General features: G+C 34.4%; 1 protein-coding gene across 1 annotated transcript in view; it reads right to left on the bottom strand.

The window, feature by feature from the left end:
- The window catches only part of LOC127548396 (two pore channel protein 2-like), a 50,007-nt gene continuing 31,539 nt past the window's right edge, over window positions 1-18,468 (bottom strand). Inside the window, exons 10-19 of the mRNA XM_051975796.1 lie at window positions 18,089-18,233; window positions 14,956-15,141; window positions 11,040-11,104; window positions 9,970-10,057; window positions 8,503-8,572; window positions 7,037-7,256; window positions 4,468-4,558; window positions 3,191-3,304; window positions 2,780-2,901; window positions 1-592 (exon numbers count right to left, since the gene is read on the bottom strand). Coding sequence (XP_051831756.1) covers window positions 447-592; window positions 2,780-2,901; window positions 3,191-3,304; window positions 4,468-4,558; window positions 7,037-7,256; window positions 8,503-8,572; window positions 9,970-10,057; window positions 11,040-11,104; window positions 14,956-15,141; window positions 18,089-18,233 — 1,247 coding nt within the window. The 3' untranslated portion in view covers window positions 1-446. The remainder of the gene's footprint in view (window positions 593-2,779; window positions 2,902-3,190; window positions 3,305-4,467; window positions 4,559-7,036; window positions 7,257-8,502; window positions 8,573-9,969; window positions 10,058-11,039; window positions 11,105-14,955; window positions 15,142-18,088; window positions 18,234-18,468) is intronic.

Here is an 18,468-nt window from a genome sequence, read left to right as displayed (position 1 = left end):
TAATCTCTACTTAATTTTATTCCCACATTCATATTTCCCATCAAGTAAAAAGCAACACTCTCTGTAGAAGCTACTGTACTAGAAAATATTCCATTAATTATTTAATTATTTTAAATTCTTGGAACATGACAACATCTATTTAATAGGATAGCAAAATATTGTGTAAAAATAAACGACTAAGATTTTATATATGCACTGAAATAAAATTCCATATGTACACACGCATGCACAGTAAGTGCTATTAATAATCCCTGCATAAAATATTCCCTATTTGTTTTCAAAATTTCCTTTCGATTTTAGGCAAAATACAAAGAAAAGAATCTTTGGTGAGTTCTGAGCTAAAAATTTATTCTGATCCCAAGACAAAAAATATCACCCAGATAAGATGTGCCAAAAAATGATACCACTCATCATATTTCCAGTTCTGTTCCCTTTGCAAGCTGGGATTATGCAGAATTTTCAAAGGTTGGATTCTTTGGATACATATCACTGGGTGAAAGGTTCAATATTTCATCCAAAGAAGGTCCTTCGTCTTCTGGAGAGATTTCAGATTCAAACATCCGTTGTAATAATGCATCTACTGTCCTGTACCCTGAGAGAAGGAGAAGATAAAGTATTGAAATCAGTCTTTACAAAGAAAGATTTTTCATTTTTATAGTTGCTAGGGTTAAAATGATTCAGAGGCTCCTCTAATCAAATATCATTCGCTAAACTAGACCAGTAAGATGCTCTGAATCTGCTTGATTAAAACTAAAACAAGAGAATTAACATAAATAGCAAGTAGTGATTCAAAAGTCACTTTCCCCACATAGTGCATCTTGCTTTTGTAATGAAATCTGCCAATCCTAATTGAACTCTTACTTAAGTATGGGCAGATCATATACACAAAAGACCTGAGAATGAAAGAATCATCAGCGTCTTTACTAATCACCATCACCATCACATAGCACCTTCTTTTCCACCAACTGTCTATGTTGGTCACCACAATAAATGTTTATCTTCTCACAACTCAATTCAACAATCATTTAAGTACCTTCTATCTTACCCTGTGCAAGGGATTGGGGCTACAAAGACAAAATAGAAAAAGTTTCTCTTCCCTTAAGGAAATTACTCTAGTAATAAATTACTTTTTGTAGCTATTCTTAATAGACCATGGATCTTTGGAACTATCTAAATTCTGATTAAACCTTCATGTTTCAGATATAGGGTTATCTGCTAAGTTATCTATTGGCCACTAATTCATTCATGATCACTGGGGTAATCCAATGTCTTTTTTAAATGAAAAATTAGCAGAAAAATTAATGTTATATAGTTCCTTTTACTATACCAAAGACCCACTGTATTCCTTTTTACCAAGAATTTCTATCAAAATCAAAACAAAATAAAAACTTTGGGGGATGTTAGGGGAGTTAAAGAGTAAAGTTTTATGGAAATCTATTAATAGACCAATCTCTGTAGTATGAGCTTAGAAACAGTGAGAGAAGACCTCTGTCAAAAAAAAAAAAAAAAAAAAAAGCCTACCATTAGAGACTGATTCCTTTGAGTTAAGGGAAGAATTCCCTGTTAACATGAAAAAACACTTTACCAAAAACTAATACCTTAAAAAATATGTATATATTAGATCCTTTCCTACTGGAGACAATTAAAACCAAATTCTGATGGAGTAAGGAAAAGGGAACATACATAGTCTACAAAGTATAATAGAAGGAAAGCTCACTGAAGAAAGAGGTCCTGGGAAGCCATGAAAGCCCTGGGGACAAGAGAAATAAATAGAGAGATGTCACAAATTATGAGAAGGATACTAAAATGGGAGATAAAAGTCACCAGACACCACCTATAAATTTAGCAAAGACTGCCAAAGATCAAGTCTAAATCCCAGCTAGGGTGCTCAAATAAATAAAAGTTGATTACCTAAGCTGATGTTTTATAAAAGAATGCAACTTTTATAGAGCTAGAAAAAAAAGAATAATAAAATTTATATAAAAGAACAAAAGGTCAAGAATATCAAGGGAATTGATGAAAAATACAAAGGTAGCTTAGCTCAGATTTAAAACTGTTTTATAAAGTGATAGTCACCAAAACCATTTCACCAAAACTATTTATCACTATATCACCAAAACTGGCTAAGACATAGCATAGTGGATCAGTGGAATAGGTTAGGTGCAGAATCATCAATGACTATAGGAATCTACTGTTTGATAAATTCAAAGACTCCAGCTTTTGAGATAAGAATTCACTATTTGACAATAACTGCTGAGAAAACTGGAAACGAGTATGGCAGAAACTAGGCATAAACCATCATCTCCCATCATTATCACAAGATAAAGTCAAAATGGATACATCATTTAGAGATAAAGGATGATAACATAAGAAAATCAGAAGAGCAAGGAATAGTTCACCTATCAGACCTATGGAGAAGGAAGAATTTATGACCAAACAAGATACAGAGAACAATATTAAATGCAAAATAGATAATTTTGATTAATGTGACATAAGGCTCTCCTAATTTGCTACTTTATAATAGAATGAGAAAGAAAAGATAATACAAATGGTTCATTCAATAATTTAAAGCTGTTAAGAAGGCCAATGGAAGAACTCTATCAAACTGAATAGAGCCCCCTCAAGGGATGATTTATGGGAAAACATGAACAAGAATCATATAGAATCAGAGAATATGAATTGAAGAAGCCTTAGAGAGCTCCTAATGCAATCCCTTCATTTTACATATGAGGAATGTAACCTGACCAAGCCTCCTAGTTCTCAGTGAGTTAATACTCACTTTTTGAAGCAATTCGGAAGAACAATCCTTTTGAGCTTTGCTTTTGCATTTCTTCTCCACCACTAAGATCATTTTCATTTGTTTCCATGTTATTTATTAGTTGTCCATCAGGGACATCTTCCCTATTAATAGAAACAGAAACAATGTGAAATGTCAGACATTTATATCAACAGCATATTTGACCAAGTACAAGCACATTTCATTAAAGTCCAATTCATAATATCATTTATTAAAGTTCAATTATTTATATGCATCTATCCAAGTCTTTATTAAGTACTTCCTAAGTGCATAGTACTATAAGAGATAGTACCCTAGGGGAAATACAAATCTTAGACATACGCAATTTAATATATTAGAGAAGTATCTTTTACTTTCAGAATTCAGAGAAACTTAACTAAACACATTACTTACTCTTGAATTCCCATACCCAGCTCTTGAATTTTCTTCTCAATAGTAGTTTCTATTTCACTTTTTTCTAGTGAATATTCCACAAAGAAGGCCTCCAAAATGAATGCTACAAAAATACTATGATGGAGAGAAAAAAAAAAGATAATATATAAACTACTATCAGTTGTGGTTTTGCAAAAAGATACAAGACATAAGAATGCATTGGAGCCTATGTCAATCAGGCTGTTACAAATGTTCTCGTGGGGTTTGGGTGTTTTTTTAAGATGAGTTACTCCTCTCCATCCACTTCACAGAGTGACATTTAATTCGCAAAGAAAATGGGATCTGGTTTAATGAAAGGTTCCAAGAAGAGGTTGTAAGACTTCCATTCTCTGGAAATGTTGTAGAGGGATGGGTTCAATTAAATATCTCTAAACTTCTTTCCAACTCTTGATCCTGGAAGCTTAGTCCTAGTTTGAAATTATTTATAAATAGGTCTTTAGCAAAATAATAATAATGCTGTAGCTTTTAAAGAAATGGGTAGAGTTTACAAGTGATCAAGACATTATAAGTGACTTGCTTCCATCTCTCTTATCACTTCAATAACTACATATTGATAGGATTATTCATTTCTTCATCCATGACTTCCACAAATAAACTCATGTCTCTCTCAACTTCAAAAACCTTTACTTGATCCTTTCATTCTCATTGGCTATTGTGCTCTTTTTTCCCTTTTGTGATTAAGATTTTAAAGAAGATTGTCTATAATAAGCACTTCTTCCTTTCCTTGCAGTCTCTTCTTAAACCTCTGCAATCCTGCTTCTTACCTCATCATTCAATCTAATGATTCCCTCTAAAGTTGCTTATGATGTTTAAATCATCAAATCTATGGCTTTTTCTTAATCTTCATTCCATTCAGCTGTAGAAGACCACAAAAGGGCTAAACTAGGGTGACCTTCAATGTTTCCCCTACTTTAACTTCCAGGTCTTCCTCTCATTGACAAATTTGCCAAAAGAGTTTTAGGAATATATTCTATTCTATTCATTCAAACACTTAAGCACTTACTATGCATAAGGCATGTGTCAGTTCATCATAGATAATTATAAAGATGGATAAGGCCATTTTTTTGGTCACCAAGAAGCATCCAGTCCAATAGGAAAGAATAAGTCATATCCAGAAAGAATTATAATACAAAGGTAGGATATCAGAGAGATATAGTCAAAATGCAAGGGGATTCAGAGAGAGGAAAAGATCCAAACCCTTTTTCCAAGGACAGGTAAGAAAGAACCCACAAACTTACTTAACAATGAGGATGACGACCACAATGTGAAAAGCAATGAAAAATAGTTTTGTAGCCTCATGAGTTACAAGGGCAAAACCACCAGCAATAAGTATGAAGTTAAGGTAGAAAGAGAAAAGAGATACCCGAAAAGATCAGTTTTCTGATCTATTAGGAAAAAAAAAAAGGTGAGATGGTTGGGCTGGATGATCTCTAAGGTCTAAGAATCAACCTATGGATCTATAATCAAGAAAGCTCTTTCATTGTGTGGAGATACTAGAAGTCTCCCTGTTTTAATTAAATTTCATTTCCAAATTTTATTGGCATATCAGAAAGAGCATGAGATTTAAAGTCAGAAGACCAGTGTTACAGCCCATGCCTGCCATTAGCATCTATATAATCAAGATCCTTGATTTGACAAGGAAATGCTTTATATCTCCCTGATTGATTCCATTCACCCTAGTGGCTTTTCCCAATTTTTTCATCTTTCCTAAAATTTTCCACAGTTCCCTCTCACTTCACTCTCTCAGCTAAGAACCTTGAGTAATATTTCACTGAAAAAAATTGAGGTCATTCATTGAGAGCTCCCTCTTCATTGCTCTTCTCTCATCTTCTTTATCTCATCTTCCTCAAATGCCTTCCAGCACTATCTACTCCTTTTGTCTCCTGTGAAGAGTTCCCTTGCTAAATTAAACCTAATTCTCATTCACAAGGAATAGCGCATTCCATCCCAAATTCTCCAGCAGATTGCCCTTCTATCCTCTGTTCTCTCATTATCCTTCAGTCCCTCACTGTCTACTGACTGCTTCCCTATTAACTACAAATATATCCGTGTCTCCCCAGACTTTACAAAACCTTCACTTAATTCAATCTAAATGATTTTCTCCAAAGATACCAATAATCTGGTAGTTGCCAAATCTAATGGACTTTTCTAGGTCCTCATCCTTCTTGACAGCTGTTTTGCTTTTAACCGCTTTTGACAACTGTTGATCACTCTCTTCTTGATAGTCTTTTCTCTCTAGATTTTTATGACACTAGTCACTGTGGGTTCTCCTATATATCTAAACAGTCTTTTGCTGAATCTTCCTTAGATTGTTCCTACTACTTGTGGATTTCTCCTGGAGCTCTGATTAGGGTCCTTCTCTGTTCTTCCTCTATACTATTTCACTTGTGATCCCATCACTTCCCATGGATTCAATTGCATTTTCTATGCAAATGAGTCTCAGATCTGTTTTTCCAGCCCTATTTTTTTTTCCTGAATTCCAGTCTCATATCTGCAACTGCCCACTGACATCTTGAATTAGATGCCTTGTAGAGATCTTAAACTTCACAAGACCAAAAATGAACTTATTAACTACACACACACACACACACACACACACACACACACACACACTCCTGCATCCAAATCTTTCTAACTTCCTTATTACTGTCAAGGATACCACCATCTTTCTAGTCATTGAGCTCAAGATCTTAGTATCGTTCTTGACTTCTCACTCTCTTACCACCATTCCCATATTCAAACAGTTTACAAGTTCTGTCATTTCTATCTTTGTAACAACTGTCTTAATATGTCCCTTTCTCTCTCTGACACTACTACTACTGACACTGCCATGTCATCTCACTACTAAACTTAAGCAATGATCTGCTAATTAGTCTGCTTGCCTCCTCAGTTCCCATTGCACTCCATCTTCCACTCAATTGTCAAATTGTTTTTGCTAAAGGACAGATCTGACCCCATCACTCTCCAATTCAATAACTCCCTGTTGCTTCCAGAAAAAAATATAAATTTTTCTACTTGGTTATGAAAGCTCTCCACAATCTATTTCCCACCACCTTTCCAGTCTTTTTACTCCTTGCTCCCCCCTCCACATATACTATGTTACTGTGCCACTGGCTTTCTTCTTGTTTTTCATATAAAATATTCTGTCTCTGGCTTTGAATCATTTTCAATGACTGTTCCTCATGTCTGGAATTCTTTCTCTCCTCATCTTCACCTCTTAGCTCCTTCAGCTAAAATCCCCACAATCCCCACTTCCACAGGAAGCCTTTCCCAATCCCTTCTAGTGCTTTTCCCCTTATCTCCAATTTACTATATACTTATTTTACTTGTATGTGGTTACAAGTTGTCTTCTCCCCATCAGATTGTAAGCTCCTCGAAAGCAGAAAGCAGTTTTTTTTGGCCTTTCTTTGTACCCCTAACTTTAAGCACAGTGTCTGTCACATAGTAGGTATAACAAGTGCTTGTTGGACGATTAACCTTAGGCAAGACATTTAACTTCTTATGGGTCTCAGCATTTTTATAAAAATGAAGAGAAGTGGAGTTGTTTATCTCTAAGATCCCTTCCAGGCTAAGTTTGTAATTCTATGATCTTATATACTTCTCAGACTACAATGACAATTCAATATAGGACCTTTCTATATGACATGGTAAATCAAATACTTGGTCTTCCTATTAGCTTCAGGTATAAATCTAAGTAAAAATTTAGAAAATAATTTTGCCAATGGACATACTAGCAGTCTCTTGGTCTAACCTTCTCAAGTTTATGCCTTCTGATGGCACCCTCCCCTAATTTCATAGAAAGGATATCATGCCACTGATTTACCACGGTGAGTTCCATCAGTACGATGAATGAAGAGGCGAGGTCATTGAAATTATTCTTACAGTATCTGCTCCGGGCAAATGTTGAATCTTTCAAGGCTGGGTTCCCACAGTCAAGAGCATGAGAATCTGTAGAACTCTCAGAGAAGAACTGGACTTTGTCTTTGAATAATTCCATCCCAATGATAGCAAACATGTAGTACACCACCTGGAAAGTGAGTCTATTGAGCCATTCATATTCAAGAGGATAGTAGGCGTTGGAAGAATTATGTTGCAAGAAAACGCAGCTAGGTAACCAGGTGCTATATTTTATAGTAAACTAAAGAGAATACATGGGAAATTGGTGATAGTGGCTTCAACTTGAACTTATTTTTATTTTTTTAATAACTTTTTATTGACAGAACCCATATCAGGGTAACTTTTTACAACATTATCCCTTGCATTCTTCTGTTCCGATTTTTCCCCTCCCTCCCTTCACCCCCTCCCCCAGATGGCAAGCAGTCCTATACATGTTAAATAGGTTACAGTATATCCTAGATACAATATATGTGTGCAGAACCAAACAGTTCTCTTGTTGCACAGGGAGAATTGGATTCAGAAGGTATAAATAACCCAGGAAGAAAAACAAAAATGCAAGCAATTTATATTCATTTCCCAGTGTTCTTTCTTTGGGTGTAGCTGCTTCTTTGAATTTATTTTTAAAAAGAAAAGCCCAATAACTATTTAACCAGTTGGTAGCTAATAATGACATCATAATGATGATGCTAATAACAGCAATAATAACTATAACAACAATTTGTACTCTCTTGCCTTTTTAGTCTTCTAACACCTTACTCCTCAATACATACTCTTCAATCCAATGTCACAGTCTCCTGATCATTCCACGAATGAGACACTCTTTCAACTCGGGACATTTTCTCTGGCTGTTTCTCATCCCTGGACTGATCTCCTTCTTCCACTCTACCTATTGATCTCCATAATTTCCTTAAGATCCAACTAAAATCCTGTCTTCCTAACTGGAAGCCTTCTCCAAACCCTCTTAATTTTAGTGTCTTCCCTCTGCTAATTATTTCCTGTTTATTCTTTTAATCATTCTTTGAGATAATATGGTTATTAGTATACCCATGTTACAGATGAGGAAATTGAGACTAAATGGCTTGCTAAAGGTCACTTAGCTAGTTAAGTATCTGAGACAGGACTCGACCCAAGTATCTCCGATTCCAAATCTACCTATCCATTATATTTTGATACTGCTAAGTAACCAATTGATACTGAAATCCAGGCCAAGATTTAATCTTCTATAAAAACAGATTCTATAAACTATTCAATTATAATCACTTTAAGTTTCATTACCTTTGTTTTCTTTATTTAAAAGTCTCTCAGAAGAATAGTTTTCAGGAACAAGAATGTATATGACTCTTATTTTCAGAATAAATATTACCAAGCACACTTACCAAAACAAGTCCTCCAAATGTCAGCATCGTGGGGATAATATTAATTAAGGTTGTCAATATGACCCGGAATCTAAGGTCAAATAAAAATTTCAATGCTACAACAAAGTGCAAATGTAGAGGAAATAAGGCACAACAATATAGCACACAGATCTTACCCTGGCTTTTCAAATGTTAAAAAACTGTCCTATGACTCTTCTTTTTTTAATGTCAAAAAAGTTCACTCTTTAACAAGATTTGCTTTTGTAAATCTCATCAGAATCGTTGGGAGTAGAAACAGATGTATCAGCAATAGTTTTTTCCTCAATCTCATAGTCTCCCTTAAAGTCTCTTATTTTATAAAAGGAGGTAATGGCAACAGATAACTGGAAGTGTGTGAATATCTAGGCTATGGTTAACAGCATTCAAGAAAAATATTTTACAAGAGCCCTAAGGATGGGACCTAATGGTTTATAGTGCTAGATTAGAAAGCTTTGATATTGGGGGGGGGGGGTGAAGGGGGGGAGGATGTAGTACAAAAGGAGCTCAGGGTAACAATAGGTATCAAGTATAAAAAGATAACAAGAAGATACAATTGCTGGAGGGAGCAGATAAAAACATGGAGTCAAAAATAAATGCAAGAAGGAGCTCAGAAACATGCAGAATTTGAAGTCAGCATGGATTGTCAAAGTGTCAGTTATCAAAAGGGTAGGCAGTTAAGATTAAGGTAGATTGGAGCGTAAATTCAAGGCATCTACAGTCAGGAAAATACCTAAAGTTTGGAATACCTTGCTTTCCAGCCTCAGCTGACTTTGTTCCCCTCTTATTTTGGGGAAGAACAATCCCGAGGAGTCCTGGAGATGACTGAAAACTTTTGTCTAGTGCCGAGTCAGAGAATGGCCACAGTTCTCTGGCAAAAGCATCTCATTGACACAGATTTGCCCAAGCTCCCTGGGCGTTTGTGTTTAGAGAGAGCCCAACTTCTTCATTCCTTCCTCAAAAGGTAGTAAGCAGTTGATTTTATTTTTCTACATCACAAAACCAGACTGGAAGCATAAACCTCTCTCTCTCTTTTTCCAAAATGCCTCATTAGCTTGTTCCCAAAACAAACTCATCTTCATGTATCCCCTGTTTTATTCTCTCTACATATACACCCCCACTCCCATTTACCATTCTGATTCACCTAGTTAACTGTATTTTCATCTCTAATGCAAGAATAGTTTCAGCCCAGGGTATTCTATTTCTTATCGCTGAGAGTAGTTATTATGTATCAAGCTTAGCATGAACAGTTTTCTAAAAGACCAATAATCAAGCACTAACTTGTTTTGGATAAACCAATTCCCATTTCCAATCCCGAGTTCCCTGATCTATAAAATTAGGGGTTAAACTAGATGATTTCTAGATTCTCTCCAGTTCCAACATTCTATGATATACTTGTGCCATATTTACTCTTTGAGGTTTTTTACTTATTTGTATAATTTTAGTTTTTACCTCTGAATGCTGTCAACAATCCTTATGAGCCGGAGGAGTCTCAATATGAAGATAATATCCAGGATCTGTTGACTATTGTATTCAATGGCTAGAAAATAATACACATCTGCTGATTTGCCATTGTTCTGTCCATTCCTTTTATTAACAAAATCTGAACTTTTATTGGTTTAGAGGATAATTCAAAGGATCACAGATTTAGGGCTGGAATCCAATCTCCTCATTTTCAGATAAGGAAACTGAGGTTATATGATTTACCATGAGCCATAACAAGTACATGAGGCAGGATTAAAACTCAGGTCTTCGTACATCAACTCCAACACTCAATGCACTGTGTCACATAAGTGACCCATGTTTTAGAATATGGAGGCAACTCAAGGTTCTCAAAGACTATCAATGAAGTATAAGTTTTGGCAAGTGCAATGGAAGGGCTTCAAGTATGAGCCCAGGGAGACTGTGATACTTCATTTGAGACCTAGTTTAGCTCAGTTCTAATTTCTGAGAGCCTTACAGCTCTATTTCTATGATCCTATGAATCTAAAGGCATGTCTAGGCTCTTCCCTAACTTATGTAGAAGATAGAGGGACCCTCAACTGCCTCCCTCAAGCATTCCATATTCTATGGCTGGGCCTGGCACTCTCCTTGGTGTGATGATCTATTTATCAGTGGGACACATCTGTGAGGAACTGGCCATTTAGTATAATCCAGGCTGTGTTTTATTAAAGCAAATATGTTGAATTTTTGCCCAAAATCTCTAAGGGTGTGGTTGCGATTCCCATGTCTTAATAACTACCTTTTTATAATGCTGAACTACTTAATACTAAGTTGAGAAAGCTTAAATATATAATCTAATGACCAGGTTTTGGGGGTTTTTTTTTATCAGAAAAGGAAACTTAAACATGGAAACTAAGTAGCAGTAAACCCAGAAGACTGTAATCAGCCATAGGCTGGAAGAATAGAGGCTGTGCCTTTATTTAAGACTACTTTTGAGTACCCAAGGCTATCATTTGCTTAATAACTTTTTCTCACCATCATGAGTTAGGCAATAGTAACAGAAATGATATAATCCTTACCTGACTTAATTGCAGTATTGGCTATTGTGGCCATCAAGGCTGCAATGATGATTAAAGTATCAAACCTAAGGGATTGGAAAAGAAATTAATGGAATGTTATTCCATTAGGATATAAGGATATTCAATACAAAATTCCCAGGTACATCTTCTACATTGAGGCATCCACTTAAAAACAAACCAGAAAGATTTCTAAATAGCTTTAATAATGTCCCATACAATCTGATTTTCTGATTTCAAGAAACACTAAAACTTATACAAAGAATGAACAAATTATCATATTCAGGTCTACTACTTATAACTAGTTATTTTCCATTCTGGAGAGTGATTTGGAACTATGCAATACCACTACTAGATCTATATCCTAAAGAAATCATAAAAAAGGAAAAAGGACCTAGATGAATGAAAATATTTATAGCAACTCTTTTTGTGATGTAAAAGAACTGGACTGAGTTATTTAACATAAGTCATGAGCATTTCTTCCAATGACAAAGAATGTCTTCTGAAGAAAATGAATAGATGGACTTTTTTTTAAAATGACAGATGATGTTTTCTAAGTGCTGCTTTTGAGTTCCAAGAAAAAATACAACATCTGCAGAGGCTATCTATTCGGTCAGTCAGTAAACATTTTAAAGTGCCTACTATAGCTGAGGGGCAGTTAGTTGGCATAGTGGATAGAGCACCAGCCCTGGAGTCTGAAAGATCTGAATTCAAAATTGGTCTCAGATATTTAATAGCTGAACAAGTCACTTAACTCTGTTTGCCTCAGTTTCTTTATCTATAAAATGAGCTAGAGAAGAAAATGGCATAGCACTCTAGTATCTTTGCCAAGAAACCCCAAATGGGATCATGGAGAGGTGGACATAACTGAAACAATTCAACAATATATTGTCCAGGCATTGTGCTAAGCATTAAATCTAGTCCAAGATGACTGGGTTAGAGATGAATCCTAGTAAAACAAAGTGATTATATTACACAAAGTATGACATATAAAGTGTAGAGATAAGAGTATCAAGAGAATAGCATGAAGAGAGAATGGACTAGAAGACAAAGCTATATTCATTAGCTTCAACCCCAAGATAGCTCTTCATATGTGACTTTGGGCTAGTCAGTTCCTTCCCCAAGCCTCAGTTTCCTCAGACATAAAATGAGAAAATCGGATTAGAGGACCTCTAAAGTCTCTATCAACTCTAAGCCCTATGATGCCATGAATCTTGATTATGAAGAGGTGCCCATAAAAATTAAAATACAAAGTTAGAACTCTACAATAAAATTTAGGAAATAATAATGCTCAGAATTCTGGAGTAGTATAGGAAGAAATAAGGGACTCTGTAGAAGATAATGGGTAACAAATAGATTAGATTCAGTTTGTCACAGAGAAAGATGCTTAGTTGAGAAATCAATAAATTGGATCCCGGAGGACTACAAACAGAAAAATGAAGAGGCTGAAAATTCAGTGGAATCAAACAGGAAACTGACTATTTAGAAAAGATGGAAATGACTCAATAGACAGCATCGATTCTAGTATTCTATACTCACATTATGAAGCATTAAAACAATTTTGTCACAAAATAACTAGGCCAGAAAAATGTAGATATAATGGATCTTGATTTCAGCAAAGTTTCTTAAGGATATGCTTGTGGTCAAGGTCAAGAAATCTGAGCTATATAATGGTAATTAGGATACATCCAGAATACACTGAATAACCACTATCCAAGTGTTGATTAATGGATTTATGTCTACCTGAAAGGAACAAATTTCCCAAGAGAATTCTATCCTTAGTTCTGCCCTAGATAGCCAACACTTTTATCAATAACTTAAATGAAGTCAGAAGTACATTAGTCAAGCTCATGAAAAAAAACATGGTGAGATATTAACACAATGGATAAGAAACTATCCAAAATTCTACAGGGAAAATAATTGATGGGAATAAGATAAAATAAAGATAAAACCAAAATGTAATAGAAGATTAAAGATAAAGTCCTATATTTATGTTTTAAAAATTATGAGAGACAAGAAAGATAATGTCTATAAAAGTTCATAGTGACAGGCATACAATACTCAAAACAGTGAAAGCAATAGTCCCATTACACATACCCTATACTTATCAGATCACATCTGAAAATGTTGTGTTCAGGTCAAAGAGTCACATTTTAAAAGACTGCTGACAAATTAGGAGGATCCGTGGAGGGCAACTGGTATACCAACAGTTCTAGAAGCCATGTTGTCTTCAAAATGGTTAAAGAAACTTAGAAACTGGGGGCAGCTAGATGGTGCAGTGGATAGAGCATCTGAAGTCAGGAAAATTTGAGTTTAAATCTGATCTCGGTCACTTAATACTTCCTGGCTGTGTGACCCTGGGCAAGTCACTTAACCCCAACTGCCTCAGCAAAAACAAAAACAAACAAAAAACCTTAGAAATTTAATCTAGAAAAAAGAAACTTAGTGCTATCCTCGCACATTTTAATGACTGTGAAATGGCAAAGGAAAAGACTTATTCTGTATTGTTCCAGAGGGTATAGATATGTCAGTAGAAGTGACAATAGAGGAACATTTCAGATCATTATAAGCTTAAAAAGTTGTTCTAAAACTGATCCGCAATGAAGAGAATTACCTCATTTAGGAGTTTCCTATCCTAGGAACTATTCAAAACACAGGATAAATAACCATATATGAAGAATATTGTAAATAATTTCCCTCCCAGGGGAAATGCCTGGACCACAGCAGTTTAAAAAAATTTTTTTCTCGATAATATTTTCAAATATGTGTAAAGATACAACAAAAATTTTTGTAGGATTTGCATTTCAAATTTTTTTCTCCCTTCCTTATTTAGTTCCCCTACCCCAAGACAACAAGCAATCTGAAATAGGTTATATACCTATTTTTGTCATGTTGTACAAGAAAAAAAAAAAAAAACAGAACAAAAGAGGGAAAAGTACATGAAAAAGAAAGCAAACAAACAACAAAAGATGAAAATACTATGCTTCGATCCACGTTCAGTCTCTATAGTTTTCTTTCTAAATGTAGAAGGCATTTTCCATCCCAAGTCTATTGGAATTGTTTTGAATCACCATATGCCAAGAAGCACCAAGTCTATCATAGTTGGTCATCTCATAGTGTTGTTGTTACAGTGTACGTTTTCCTAGGTCTCTTCACTTCACTTACTATCAGTTCATATAAATCTTTCCAGGTTTTTCTGAAATCAGCCTACTCATCATTTCTTGCTGAAATATCCCATTCATATACCATAACTTATTCAATCATCCCCCAATTGATGGGCATGCATTCAATTTCCAATTCCTTGCCATTACAGAAGGAGCTACAAGAGGAATTCTTAACTTCTTTTTGGTACAGGCTTCTTTAGCAGTCTAATGAAGCCTGTGGACCCTTTATCAAAATAATGTTTTAAAATGCATAGAAAATTACTTAGGATGTTAAGGAAACCAATTATATTGAAATATAGTTACTAAAATATTTTTTAAATATGTTTAGGAGCCCAAGGTTGAGAACTTCTGAACTAAAAAATCTCTAAGGTCTCTTTTCAACTTGAAGAATCTATGAATTCTATCCTCTATTTGGTGTCAAATTTTAGCTAGATTGTCAAAGTTTGAAATGGAATTGGTTCATAAGACTTTTACTGAACTAGAAGGTTTTATTGCTGAGATTTAAATCATAATACTTCCTAAGTCTAATGAAACTGATGATAAATTTTAAGAATACTTAAGACTAGGAAAGCAAACAAGTTTTTCTTTTTCCTGCTCTATCTTCCTGTTCCCTACCGTTGTTTCCTTCCCTCTCTCTCTCAAACACTCAAAAACACACACACACACACACACACACACACACACACACACACACACACACACACACACACACACACACACATTCTTTCCCCAAAGGAAGAGACATCATTACTTACCAGTTCCAGAACTGATTCCTTGCAAAAAATGTCTTGGGTTCATAGGTATACAACTTCAACAGTATTTCAATAATATATAGAGTAAGGAAAACCCACTCCGCATAGGAAATGAATGGATTTTTCTCATCCAAAGCAATGAATACAGCATTTATTAGGATAATTACATCATAAATCCATACAAACACTCTGGCATGGGAATTGGTGAGGATTGGGAGAGAAGGAAAGAAAGGGAGAAAAACATAGTTATTGAACATGATCAAGGGTCAACATAAAATGTTTTGGATTATTTTGAAAAGATCTCTTTCTCTTTCTCCTATACCCTTCTGCCCATTCCCAACATCTTCAGTGATTTTGCTAAGAGTAAAAATCAAAGCTAGCATTGAAACCAAGGCCCTCTGATTTGAAAGTTAGGGTTTTTTTCACCTCACTGACTACCTCTCTCCATCTACTTTTCACTAGCAGCAAGTGTGCTGCTTTTTTTTAGCAAACTGAAGACCCAAGTTTAGCATTACTGAATGCAACTTTTGAATCAATGCAGACTAGGGTAAAATTATTCATAAAGTATAATAAATTATATAATAAATATAAGTATATACAATATAAAATTACAAACTATATAATAAATAATCTTACTTAGTTTAAGGCTACTTTTTATGATAAAAGGAATTTGACAAATATTTTGAAATATTGAAATTGAAAAATTTGACAAAAAATTTGAAGAGGAAGATTTATTTACTTAAGGGAATATGCTATTTTCACTTCTTCTAAAGCCTCTCTTTATAACCACAAAACTAAATGTAATATAAGCAAGGCCTCCATAGCTTAGGCTGGAGTGAGGATGAAATGGGAGGGAATATTAAATTAAGTCATATAGAGCAGAAGCTCAAACTAGAATGACAAAGAACCACCTGTTCCATGTACTTGGAAGTAATAAATCTGCACTTTTAATAATCATCATTGAATCTGAATTAAAAGATAAATTGTTCTTATTTCTCATTGATATGAATCCATGAACTCATAATGTTTCATCTCAGAGATAGAAAGCCGTCCAATTCAATTTACAACTCTACAGAAATCTTAACATTCTGAACACAGGTCTCCAGTCCAAGCTTGATAAATAATAGGAAATTCACACAACTTCCTGAAGCTAATTAGTGCAAATTGGACAGTTTTCTGATTCTTAGAAAGTTTCCCCTTTATATAAAGCCCAAATCTGCCTCTGTGACTTCTATCTTTTGTTCCCACTTCTAATTTTTTTTTAAGATGAGAACTTCTCAAATATTTGGAGGTGCTATTCATGCCTCTCATGCATCTTTTCTTCTCTAACTAAACATCCCCAGTTCTAGGAAATAAAACATATGTCCAGTAATTGGAAAATGGCTAATAAATGAATTATGATATCAAATGTGATGAAATAATATTGAATTGTAAGAAAAATTATAATGATGATAGGATAGCATGGAAAAACTGAATGGATATATAATATATATATGTATATATATAATATATATCATTGTATGAGAAAAGCCAGAAAAACTACATCCACATGACTACAAAATGTAAGTGGAAGAACAATATAACCTAGGAACAATGAAAACTGAATGCTGTTAAATTATAAACCACTAAACTTAGTCCCAAAGAAGAGATATGAGAAAGCACTCTTCTTTCTTTTTTTTATTTCATTCTTTAATACAAAGGACAGTTTTCTGGGACAGTTTGGAGGGATGGAATAAATAGGGATTACACTTATGTTTTCATTGGGATAGGGAATTCCCAAGAAAACTCCACCAATCCAATTTGGGGAATGATATACTGGAAAATGTAGATGGTATAATAACAAAAGATAATGATAAAATGTATTAAAAACAAATATTTCTAGTTCCTTTAACTCATTTGGAAAAATGGAAAGCAAACAGAGAACGACACCCAGGCTGAATAATCTCAATGGCTCTAAAAATTGCTAAGGGAAATATTCTGTCCCATAATAGATTTCCAGACTCTATCTGACTTTTTAAACCTAAACATCCAACCCATTAAATGGGTATGACACTTCCCTTCAACTAAATACCTCAATTTCTCTAATTTCTAAGTTCCCAAAATGTTCCATCTTTTGATCTAATTTTAAACACGATACTTTCAATAAGAATGCAAATCAGTTTTATAGCTTTAAGTGATAAAAATGAGCTTATAACCATTTTATAAGCATAAACCCTACATCTAGAGAAGTGCCACCTTTTTTCCTTTATTTAATTAAAATTTTAAAATTTATAAACATATAGGTATTACAATAACATAATGGTTATTTCTGAAAGTTCTTTCTGATTAAGTACATAAATGGTAGTAATAAAACATAATAGCCCAAATTTAAAATTCATCTCTATGTCCTATATAGTTTGCTTTTTTAAGGTAGTGTATCTAGTCCCAAACTCTTACCCATCAGATGAAGCTAATTTACTGAGCAATAACAAAACAAAACAAATAACAAAACTTGTTGTTTACAAGTCTTAATATTTACAAAGTGCTCTCTATATATTTCATCTGATCTTCACAGCAATCCTCTGAGACAGGTATATCTAATCACATAATATGATATATAATATAATTTATTATAATGTGTATTATAAATTATATAACATTTCTTATAATATCTGATTATATAGTATAATAATAGAATTACTAATAATATTTTACAAAGGAGGGACAGAAAGGTGAAGTCATTTGACCAATATCACACAACTCATAAATTCTGGAGTCATAAGAAACCTCAACGTGTCCAGCACATTTTTCACTACACTACATCAGAGGTAACTTAATTTATAGACTCTGGCACTAAGGACCTTCCATTCAATCCAGTGGTTATAAGACAGAAAGACAGAGACAGAGAAAAGAGACAGTGGTAAAGAAACACAGAGAGAAATACAGAGGGAGACAGATCAATAGAAAAAAAAAAAGAAGAGAAGAAGGAAGGGTGTGGGTACAGAGCAGGGAGAAGGGAATACTCCATAAGGTGAAAAAGGGCAAAGGAGTAAGGACCAGAAAGGTAAATGTTGATACAAATGTTAATCATATTAAAAAAAAAAAAACCGCTTTTCATCATCACCCTCAGTGCCCCCAAAAGCAAAAACTAACTTACCTGTGTTGAACTATCTTTTGTATAAAAAGACTTCCTGAAGATTTATATACGTGGGGCATCCAAATTTCCAGGGGATGTCTTTTAAATTTCATAGTAATCACTTGAATGTTCAATAGATCAGCTAATCTTAAAAAACATTTTTTGTCTGCAATACAAAAATGACTCCCGATATTCATGGAAGCATCCATACCAAGGTCAACCAGTAAAGTCTAAATATCACATAGAGGAAGGATAGGGAAAGGGGATCTTTATATTTCCTTAACTTAGATAATTTAGAGCTGGGAAGGCAGATCCATTTCTGCTGGGTTAATCTCTTCAAACATCATCTCATTTAATCCCTTAATTAAGTAGCTATTTTGTTCCAGTCACCAGATTTGCTA

Source organism: Antechinus flavipes, chromosome 2 (assembly GCF_016432865.1).
Source record: "Antechinus flavipes isolate AdamAnt ecotype Samford, QLD, Australia chromosome 2, AdamAnt_v2, whole genome shotgun sequence".
Lineage (NCBI taxonomy): Eukaryota > Metazoa > Chordata > Mammalia > Dasyuromorphia > Dasyuridae > Antechinus > Antechinus flavipes.
Note: the sequence above shows the minus strand (reverse complement) of the source record. Positions and strands in the feature narration are given on the sequence as shown.